Here is an 11293-nt window from a genome sequence, read left to right on the forward strand (position 1 = left end):
AGAGAATTGTAAAATCGAAGTACCTTCAGGAATTATCCACTTTACCTTCTCACACTTTTTCAAGTAAAAATCAGTTTTCTTTGCTAGAAAATTACTAAGAACCCCCCCCAAAACAGTATATATTTCTTGTGGCCAAGGCCTTGGAAAAAGTGGTGGGTTTTGAAATTTTTTTTAGTAGCCATTAACACAACCACACCAGAAAGGTCCTACAAGGTATATATAAAAAAAAAAAAAAAATTACCCTTTTTTTTTTTTTTTTTTTAAACTGGTAGAGGGAACTTTTTTTTTGCCATCAATCTTAAATACAATGCACACACCCAAACAAAGATGGATACAAGCTCTCCCGCTCCCTGTTAAAGCAATCAAGCAGCTAGCTACATGGCCGTTATGATTGCTTTTACTTTAGAGAGAATCGCTGGCTGAAAGATAGATATCTCAATAATGCATCGTTCAGATATCACCTCTTAAAGCCCAGGCGGTCATATGACTACGGGCAAGTGGTTTAAAGTAGTTGTAAAGCCTAAAGGGTTTGCTTTTAACATTGTGCATTCTATGCATGAAGGGTAAAAAACCTTCATTATGCAGCTCCCCACCGAAGTCCCCCCTAATACTTGAGCCACATCCAGCAATATCCACGAGAGTGGCTGCTGCCCAGTCAACATCTGACGAGTAAGGCCTTCACACAGGCTTACTTAAACATGTTCATGCAAAGGGCTGTGTTTGCCTGCATGCAATGCACAGGTGTTTGAACGTGTGGGAGCAGGCACTTCTATTCGTGTTTGTTGGCACTCATGGACACAGCCGCTGCTCCTAATGATTCATGTGGCTGCGGTTGTGTCCACAAACCCAATGTCTGCGTTCAGAGATACACATTAATTGTAAATGGGGACCAGCAGCTGTGTCTATGCAGTTGCTGCTTCCCAGTAGACCTAATTGGGACGGTCTGTGAATTGCCTGGGCTAACGCGGTCCTTCGCACACATGTATGCTTAATTATGCCCATGTGCATAGGGCCTAAAAGTCAGAAAATTCTAGTTCGATATTGATTTATGGCATGTTCAAATGTTGTTCTCATGCCTATTTTGTTTTCAGGAAAGATTGTATCAGACAAAACTGGTGTCCTGCCATCTTCGCATAATTCGAATTCTCAAGTGCTGACACCCCTTACTAACTTCAGTCCAATGGTACAGAACCGATCCAGACCCGGTCAAGGGAGAGGTAACTTTATTCAAGATGACTTTGCAGGTGTGTTTGTTTTCCAATGTCTTACGCCATTGGTTACAGGTAAGGTGTATTGCGTGCGTGATTTTTTTAACATGTTTTTTCTTTTTTCTCTTTGTAGAGGGTGAATCCTCTGGGTTAGATTCTGTCGGTCAAAAAAGGTAATTCTATCGGATCATGTTATACGCCTAAAATGACCCAACAGTTTCTGTACTGTAAAGCCTAATTTTTATTTTTATTTTAAGGGGGCGCTCTTCAGAGGGAGGTGATGTTAATGAACTGCTGAAGAAAGTACCAAGGGTCAGCTTGGAGCGTTTGGATGTTGATCTTAGTCCAGCTACGCAACCCCCAGTTTTTAAAGTGTTTCCTGGAAACACCACCGAGGACTATAATCTAATTGTAATTGAGAGGGGGAATGCAGCAGCAGCTGCTGCAGCGGCGGCAGCAGGAGGAGATCCCATTGTAAAGGTAAGTAAAATATAGCCTTCAAATTGTCTGTCAGATTCTGTGAGATTTTTTATTTTTTTAATGGGAGTCCATAGGCTGAGGGCTAGGGATTTGTTATGGGTACCCAGAAGTGAGGGATGGACGCACGTTGTCTTTCTGTATGCTGCAAGCGTGGAGCAGTGTTCTATCCCGCACCTGTGCTTATGTCCTCCGGGTGTTCTCAGCTCTTCCAGACTCCAAGAAACAGGGGTCCTGACCGCTGACACCCACTCAGGCCTATGGATACTGGCTGCCTGCTTCTCCCCAAAGCCCCTGGTAAGGAATCAGTGGGGGTCTCCAGTGGGTTATTTCCTCGGGGGGCCTCAAGGTGGGACTAAGCAGTATGGTTTTCAAAGCCACATCCAATTTGGAAATGATAAACATAAGGCATGAGGAAAAAAAAAATCACCTTTTACTGTGATGCATGTGATTGAGGCTTTCGTAACCAACAATCATTGCAATTGGCAAAAAATTTGGGGGAGCATACCCATGTATTTCCAAAGCTGCTGCAGCTATGAACCAAAAGACATGTATATTAAAAAAGAATAGCGCGCAAATGCAAAAGAAATTACTACCAAATCTGAAGAGAGTCCATAAATAAAAATGGGGGTTTGGTCCCACCATATGGCCATATCGTGCTCAAGCCCACTACTGCGTCAAAGTACCCCATTATCAGTGGGAATTTTTGCAATCATTGCAATTAGTCGTTAAGCATGCTGTGAGTGCCGGCAGATCACACACAATTGTGCGGTGCACAGAATTGAGGACTGCTTTCTTCGAAGAATCCAGCGGAAGCGAATGCATACGCAATTCGTGCCCATATATGTAAATGGTGTTCAAACCACACATGTGAGGTATTGCTGCGATTGTTGGAGCGAGTGCAATGATTCTAGCCCTAGATCTCCTCTAACTCTAAAACTGGTAACCTGTAGGAGTCCTTGAATCATCGCCTGTGAAGATTAAGTACCAATGTTTGTCACCATTCAACGAGCGTGCACAATTTTGAAGCATGACATGTTGGGTATTTACTCGGCATATCATGTCTTTCACATTGTAAGACTGCTGCGCAAATGCCGTGTGATAAAAACTATTGCAACTATCTCTATTTTATTCTCTAGGGTCTCTGCTAAAAAAAAAAGTTTGGGGCTTCTAAGTAATTTTCTAGAAAAAAAAAAAAATGGTTTTAACTTGTAAAACAAGTGTCAGAAATAGGCCCGGTCCTTGGGTGGTTAATACCTGAAATTAAACTATTCAGCTTGTATATCCTTTTCAATTGTTTTTTGGTAGGAAGAGGCAATGGAAACGGGCATCGGCATCCCAACTGGTGAATCCAATGAGGAAAAACCTCAAGTGCGACCCGATGGCCTGCCTGAAAATGCTTCTGCAGCTCGCCCAGCAAGTGTAGCCAGCGATGGGGTTGCTCCAGGTGCTAGCACTGGGTTAAAAGACGCTGGCCCTTCTGCTCGCTGTAAAGTCTGCCAGAAAGATGGGACACTGCTTACATGTGGTCAATGTAAAAGCAGCTTCCATAGAGACTGCCATCTGCCTGCCGTTGAAGTAGCAAGGTATTGCAAAATTGATTATAACTTTAGAAGTAATTCATTCATTAGTTGTGCTTGCCCTTTTAATGTACATGTAGGTTGGTAAAGGACAACCACTTAAAGACATCCACATATTAGCCATTGGTCCAGGCTCTTGTAGGTGTCGCTGTGTCCACTGAAAGTTTAATTGGGGTGGCAGCATTGAAGGGAAAGTCAGCTGGTTTAGTTACAGGCCAGTCCTGGAATACAGTTACACGAGTGTTCCAACACACTACCACAGCATGTGTTTTCCCCATTAAATCTCTCAATCAAATGACTGGAAAGGTTGCTCCAGAACTTTGATGGGATGTAATCAGACATTAATATAATGTATTCAGTAGCTTACTAATGTTTGTTGTCGTCTTAGTGGAGAGTGGAAGTGTATGCTGTGTCAGGATTTTCCAAAGACTGTTCAAGGAGATGTTCCAGCAGATGCTAATCCCTCTGACATGTCAGCAGTTGATCAGAAGGTTTGTGTGAAGTTAATTTTGATTCAGATTTTTTTTTTTTGAGGGGGGGGGGGGGCGGTTAAATTTGCATGCAAGCTGGTTGCATAATATTTTGTATTTTTCAAAAATTCTTAACTTTCTGTAAAATGACTGGTTATGTGGTCCCCTTATTTTACCATTCATGCATGTGAAATAATTGAAAAGCTCCATGCCCATTCCTCCACAGTAAATGGCAGTCAATGTGAATGAGTGATTTTGATTCTTTTATTTTTTTTTTCCTCCAATTACTTCCCCGGTAGTCTGCTTGGTCAAAGAAGCACCAGGCCAGTGCCTCACTGTAGACACTAAAATGTTTGTTTTGTCTTCCTGTGTCAGAAAATATATAAAATACCACCATGCTACGATCTGGGAGGCAAATATGTGCAATCCTTTAGTTTTATTTTTTCCTTAACTTGTGTTTCCACACCTTTTCATTTCTTTGATTGACACAGTTCTTGATCTTAACCATTTGGTTATACTGCCCTCTACAGGAGCAGGGCACTAGCATTAGATAGCTGTTGGAATTTTTCTTTAACCACTTGCCGACTGCCTAATGACTATTTACGTCGGCAGTCAGCCCCTCACAGGCAAAGTGACGTAGATTTACGTCGCTAGCCTGTGAGGCTCTAGGGATCGAGCGTGCGCCGCTGGAGGCGCGCTCACAGCCCCCCGCACCCAATGTCCGCCAGTCACTCGCAATCGTCAGTTACACCGGGAGAAAGGCAGGCGGCTAATGTCTACAAAGCCGCCTGTCTTTCTCCCCTGTGTAACAGCAGAGATCATACGGTCCTGCTATGTAGGACCGTAGATCTGTGCTGTTACACACACACCCACACACACACACACACACACACAATCAGTTAGAAGCACGCCCCTAGGGACACACTTAACCCCTCCTTCTCAAAGTTAACCCCTTCCCTGCCAGTGTAATTTTTAGTGACAGTGCATATGTTTAGCACTGGTACCCCCAAAAGTGTCAAACGTCAGTCAAGGGTCCGATCTGTCCGCCGCAATGTCGCAGTCCTGCAAAAAAAATTGCAGATCGCCGCCATTACTTGTTAAAAAAAAAAAAAAGACAAATCTTTCCCTTAGTAAACGCAATAACTTTTGCGCAAACCAATCAAAATATGCTTTTTGCGTTTTTTTTTTTTTTTTTTTTGTTTTTTTTATTACCAAACATATGTAGCAGAAAACAAATTGGCCTAAAATGTTAAATTTTGATTTTTTACATTTTTTTGGGGGGGAATTTCATATAAAGTGAAAAATATTTTTTGCAAAATTGTGGCTTTTTTTGTTTATAGCGCATGATCAAAAAATTGCACAGGTGATCAAATACCACCAAAAGAAAGCTCTGTTTGTGGGGAAAAAAGACGTCAAATTTGTTTGGTACAGCGTCGCACGACCGTGCAATTGTCCGTTAAAGTCACGCAGTGCCGAATTGCAAAATAGGCCCTGGTCAGGAAGGGGGTAAAATCTTCCGGGGATTAAGTGGTTAATGGGACCCACTAAATTTTTTTTTTTTTTAATACAATTTTTCACCTGTCTCACTGGACCCCAAGATACAGTTTGTCGGGGTCTCCTACCTTAGGCTGTCTGTATTTTCTCACTATATGTTCAGGTTCATGCAGTGCGGACGGCTTTATATTTTCTTTAAAAGTAACTTCTGTGTTCAGCACTTGTAATATGCAGCAGCCTGTGTTTTCCAACATTCTGAACACCTTTTCCCAATTGTCTTTTCAGAAGTGTGAACGTGTACTGCTAGAACTATTTTGCCATGAGCCATGCCGGCCTTTTCACAGACTCTCAAGTGGAGCGGTAAGAATATAATTTAATCTTGCAGGCCAGTACCTCCTGAATTTACGCCTAACTGCTGCATAAAGTATTTGTAGTAACTGGCCCAGTGGATAATTTCATTGTATTTTAGCTTTCTTTTATGACCTGTTTGAGCCACCATGTGGTGGGGGGAAAAATGTAGTTGTGACACAGGCAGGAACCCCCATCCTCTTTTAATGATGCATTGAGAATGTATATTCTCCTGTGTAAGCTGTACTATCCTTTATTGGAAAGAGAATAGGGTTCCACAGAGCAGAATTTCATCTGTTAAATTAACTACAGGTTTTTACCCTATATAGTTTCCAGAATACTTTACTTTCACTGCAGTAGTAAATGTCCCTTGGTGACAAGTAATGTTACCTAAACAAAAGGTTTCCCTCAGTTTAGGCGTGTTTCACTAGTACAGCAGCTGGTGATGTCACTGGTGCACTGCGTTTTTAAATGGCCGACATATTGAATATTCTGTTTATTTAAAGCTCTGTGCTGCAATTGTGGTTCCTATGTGCATGCATGGGAGTGAGGTCACGGCTCAGCCATTCAAACAGCCAGGGCTCGCAAATCCTGAAAGACCAGGTGAAGATGGAAGCCCTGTCAGCTTTGATAGTGTGCCACTAGAGAGCTTTGTTTTAACTCAGGTCTTTAAAATTTGCTAGTATGCAGAGCCTACTAGCACATTATGCCATTGACTTGCAGGGGGAAGTTTACTACTGCTTTGTCTTGAAAATGAATATTGCTCATTGTCTTGCTTTTTGTATTTTTTGTTTTAGGATGATGACCCCTTGATCGACTTAACACTTATTCGAGCCAAGCTGCAGCAGAAGCTCTCTCCTTTCTATGCCAGCCCTGATGAGTTTGTTAAAGATGTCTGGTTGATGTTCAGAAATATCAGCAAGCTTGCGGAGGTTAGAAAGCTTTAATTCTGTTTTTAGAAATTTAAACTTGTATGTTAGAGGCTTTTATCCAAATGTTTGCAATAACCCTACCTGTATGATGAAAGTGCTTTAGTGAAAGTACCAGATTTACATGGATATTCCTGGAAGCGAATGCCTGGTGTCATTTTTAGCCAGGAGAGAAGATTGGAAATATTGTGCATGGCAGTCGTGGTTCTAGGGTAGAAAAATTGGCGTTTGGAGCTTTCAAATGGAATGCTACTTGGCCATCCTTTCATGAATTGCCAAATGGGGCAAGGAAGGGAGTATAGGAGGGTTCCATGGGACCTGAAAACACGCAAGCCTTATCAAGCATGATTTTCCTTGCCTTTGACAGTAAGATTACACCAGATACTGCAAACATTTGTTGCTGCTCATGGGCTTCGTGCCTCTCATGGAGCTTTTAAAGCTTCTCAACATGCTTAGTTACAATGTACTTAAAGTGGAACTTTACACATAACTTAATAAAAAGGGCATACATGCTACATTAAAGTGGAACTTTACACATAACTTAATAAAAAAAAAAAAAATCTTTAGCAAGGAAAATGCATGTCACAAGTTATGCTACCAAAATTGGTGTGTGCTGTAAATTGCCTCCAGCATTGCTCGATTTCTTGCCAGAGGCAGCCATTTTGCTGAAGCTCGGAGCCCTTGTCAGCAGATTGGCCTCTACAAATAACTAAGCATGTGCAGAGCAGGGTGAGACAATGTTGCTGGATTTTAAACTGTATAGACCCTTATTTTTTATGTTTTACATAGCTTTAGCTGCAAGCATCAAGTGACCTAGCAGGACTTAAAAGTGGAAGTTGAGTTAGAGAATTAACACTTTTTAAAGTGGTGGTAAACTTGTGGGAAAGTCACATGCAAGGCAATGTCATAATGTGCTAGTATGCATGGCATCCTGGCACATTGAGAGACTTGCCTTAAAAGAAGCCCTCCAGTGTTGCATTGTCACTGCTGACGGGGCTTCCATCTGCACCTGATCTTCCTTTCTGGTTTGCGGATTCTAGGCCTTCGGACTGGCCAAGCCGTGATGGCGTCACTCCCTCACATATCGTGCCATTCCTTCAGAGCACATGTGCCGGTGAATTCGCCAGCCGCTCTGTGGAATGTCTCAAACTGTGCACGTTGGGAGAGATTTTTTACCTTGCAGGTAAGCTTTATTAGAAGCTTACCCGCAGGTAAAAATTGGCACACAACTTTGCTACCACTTTTAAAGCATGCAACTGTTACATTTCACTTTGCTGTGGCTGAAATGCAACCCTTCACTGTGTTAAATGAAAATGTTTGTTTTCCTACAGGATAAAGCAGTGGTTCAGTCCATCATCGAGTTGCAGTCATTTTTTGAAGCCAGACTTAGCCTGCTCTTTGGAGATCGCAAGTTTACTTGTCTGGCAGGCGAAGCGGGCATGGATGAAGATCAGCAAAACGAAAGCTCAACTCAGCGGAGTTCCCCCATGAGCACAACTAGCGAGAGCGTATCGTCTGTAAGGAACAGCGGCGATGCAGAATAGTCCTTCCTTCCCAGATCTATCCTGATTTAGTGGACATGCGCATGTTTTGTTTTCCTAAGAAGTCACAACTGCGCAAATGACTGGAGATTTTATTATAGTCCTTCCCCTTTCCTTTTTTTCAATAGCGAAGTGATAGGTTGTCACTGGAACATGAGTGAGTGGATGTTTTTGGCAATGGAGGCTTTCTGGAGAGGTAAATGTAGTTGTTGGAGGGCTTTTTTTTTTTTTTTTCTCTTCCATTTATTTTTCGGAGTCTCTTCTTTTGTTCAATGCCTCTGCAGTTCCACTTGTATGCAAAAATCCCCTGAAGTCATGACAACCATTTGGTCACCACACGCGTTTCTCTAGTCAGTTTAAGATGTTCCACCTGGACAGGTGCTGTTACTCTAGACGTTCGTTTTTGGATGGAGGGTTCCAGGGTAAACATCTACTATAAGGTTCTAATGTAAAGATCTCTCCAGTTATTTTTGTAGTTTCTTTACAGCTGGTCAAATTTAGTTTTGTATAGTACTGTCGAGCTTGACTTCTGTCGTTATTGATGGGAGCTCCAATCATAGTACTGTTAAACTCCTTCTGTCGCTTCCGATGGAAGATTTGTCCTTTTTAAAATGTTTCATTTCTGAAAGCGTATAATTCCATATGATTTTTCTTTTTTATATCCTTGTTAATCTGTGAGTATCTATGTAATTTGGTACAAAACTGACAGGATAACAGCGCTTGTGTACTTACTACTAGTGTTACATGTTCAAAGTCAATGAGACATTTCAGTTGGGGTTCTCCAAACGGTTACAATCAAGTTTAACATGTTGCTTTTTAAAGGAAACCTTTCAGGAAGAACCATGAAGGTTGCCACTGCTTAACTCTCCTTCTGAAGATGCGATTTGCCTGGCTTTTATGCAGCGCCACTAGACCTTGACCCAGAAGAAAAATTGTCTGATGTTTCTGATCTGAATACTTGTGGGTGGGGAAGGACGTTGTGCCTGCAAATATAAAGGCCACAGGGTCAACATAACACGGACAGCCTTCACATCTCTTTCATGACAGGTTTGCTTTAAACAGAATTTGGTTTTTAATTAAAAATTGATGGGTTATCAGAACTGGAGAACCCTTTAGTTCAACAAAACTTCCAACTGCGCCATTGAATGTGCCATTCCAGTGAAATGTCACTCCTGCTTTATCATGTGTAGTGTTATTATCCCAGCCACTCACAGTAATTAGGATTTTACAGCACTGTGAAAGCCGGTGTCATGGTTGGCAAAGTTCAGAAAAGCTACTAGGCTTTGGACATCTAAAGCAGTTTCCCCCCCCCCCCCCCCCCCCCAATTTCTTCAAGTTGTAAATAGCCAGTTAATTCCTTTCTCCTCCCAAAAAATTTCATTTTTTTTTTTCCTTAAGACATTTGCCAGGTTTCAATTTAAAGATCCGATGCGATCACCTTTTCACACTAACATGGAGGCTTTTCTCTCCCCCCTTTTTTTTTTTTTTTTTTTTTTTTTTTTGTTGGCACGCTCAAATGAAGTGTAACATGAACTTGTATGGATTAATTTTGGCCAACAATCCGCTAAAGGTGCAGTTCCAGGAATGCAGTTCCCAAAAAATTGAAATGGTTAGACTGAAACATTTTGGGAATGTGACCTTGAAGGAATGAGTGTCCTTTGTATGTTTAAGATTCAAACTTGACACACCTTTCATTACTGTGTAGCCTTTAAATAAAAAAAGCCAATGTATTCTCATTAGCCAGTGTGCTGTTCTGTTTGCCTAGATATTTGACTGCTATAATTGGTTTTCTTCATTTTGTAAGAGCAGTAAACGCAACCAAGTTCATTTTTTCCTTTGTGCTTTTTTTTTTTTTTTTTGCATTAAAATAAACACTTCAAACATTTATTGTATCCGCTAACATGCTTGTTTTTTGTTCCACAGAAGTGGCCTTTTATTTTTAGTTTTATTTTACAGAATTTACCATTCCTTGCAAAATTAAGCCTGTATATTTTAGAATGCTTTCATGTGAAATAAACATTTCAAACTTGGTGCAAATGGTTTTCTTGAGTGCAGTTGCTTACTGCGGTTTAGAGTTATTTTCAGAGCAGGTTTTTTAATATGGGGTAATCTAAATAGCTGTTTGTTTTGCCTATAGATATGGAACTTCAGCAAAACGGTGACTTGAAATTTCATGCCCATGAATGTCTGTCTTTATTTCTTTGAGTGAAAAATGATGGGACCTGCAAAAATATAGTTGCATTGATTAAAAATATGAACATGGCTAGAAATGTACAAGTTTTTTATTACCATATGAAGTGCGGCAGAAATTAGTTGCATAAGCATGACGTGTTCATTCAACATGACTTGTACAGGTGCATCTCATAAAATTAGAATATCAAAGGTAAGTTATTTCAGTAATTCAATTAAAGTGAAACTCATATTTTATATAGATGTGTTGTACATAAGAGTAATATATCAAGCATTTTCTTTTAATTTTGATTACGGCTTGCACCTAGTGAAAACCCAAAATTCAGTGTCTCAGAAAATTAGAATATTACATAAGATAACTCAAGATTTTTAATGGATATGTCCACTGAAAAGTGTCCATGTACAGTATAGTATGCACTCAGTACTTGGTCCCTTTTTCATGAATTACTGCATCAATGTGGCATGGAGGCAGATTAGTCTTTGCTTAGGTGTTATGGAAGCCCAGGTTATTTTAATAGCTGCCTTCAGTTTGTCTGCATTGTTGGGTCGGTTTCCTCTTGACAATACCCCACAGATTCTCTACGGGGTTTAGGTCAGGCAGGTTTGTTGGTCAATCAAGCACAGTGATACCATGATCTTTAAATCAGGTTTTGGCAGTGTGGGCAGGTGCCAAGTCCTGCTTACAGATTAAATCTGTTTCATGAAGCTGGTCAGCAGAGGAAGCATGAAGTACTCTAGAATTTCCTGGTAGAGGGCTGCACTGACTTTGGACTTGATAAAACACAGTGGGCCAACACCAGCAGATGACACGGCTCCCCAAATCAACACTGACTGGAAACTTCACACTGGACCTCATGCAACTTGGATTCTGTGCCTCTCCAGCCTCAGACCTTAATGTTCAAATAAAATGCAGATTTTCCACAATCAATTGTATTTGAATGTTAAATTACCTTTTCCTTTTCAGTCTGCAGCTCTAATTTTTTGAAAACGCAATATGGCAACCTGGAGGTGTTCTGTATACTGTGTGCGCAAAATGCCCCAATAAACAATTTCCTG

General features: G+C 41.0%; 1 protein-coding gene across 1 annotated transcript in view; it reads left to right on the forward strand.

Annotated features, from left to right (window-relative positions):
• The window catches only part of TRIM28 (tripartite motif containing 28), a 32887-nt gene extending 24390 nt beyond the window's left edge, over positions 1-8497 (forward strand). Inside the window, exons 9-16 of the mRNA XM_082274416.1 lie at positions 1092-1244; positions 1342-1381; positions 1466-1688; positions 2994-3271; positions 3654-3756; positions 5515-5589; positions 6375-6509; positions 7838-8497. Coding sequence (XP_082130542.1) covers positions 1092-1244; positions 1342-1381; positions 1466-1688; positions 2994-3271; positions 3654-3756; positions 5515-5589; positions 6375-6509; positions 7838-8050 — 1220 coding nt within the window. The 3' untranslated portion in view covers positions 8051-8497. The remainder of the gene's footprint in view (positions 1-1091; positions 1245-1341; positions 1382-1465; positions 1689-2993; positions 3272-3653; positions 3757-5514; positions 5590-6374; positions 6510-7837) is intronic.
• Positions 8498-11293: the final 2796 nt, after the last annotated feature.

The sequence above is a fragment of the Pelophylax lessonae genome (genome assembly GCF_965119305.1).
Source record: "Pelophylax lessonae genome assembly, chromosome: 12".
NCBI lineage: Eukaryota > Metazoa > Chordata > Amphibia > Anura > Ranidae > Pelophylax > Pelophylax lessonae.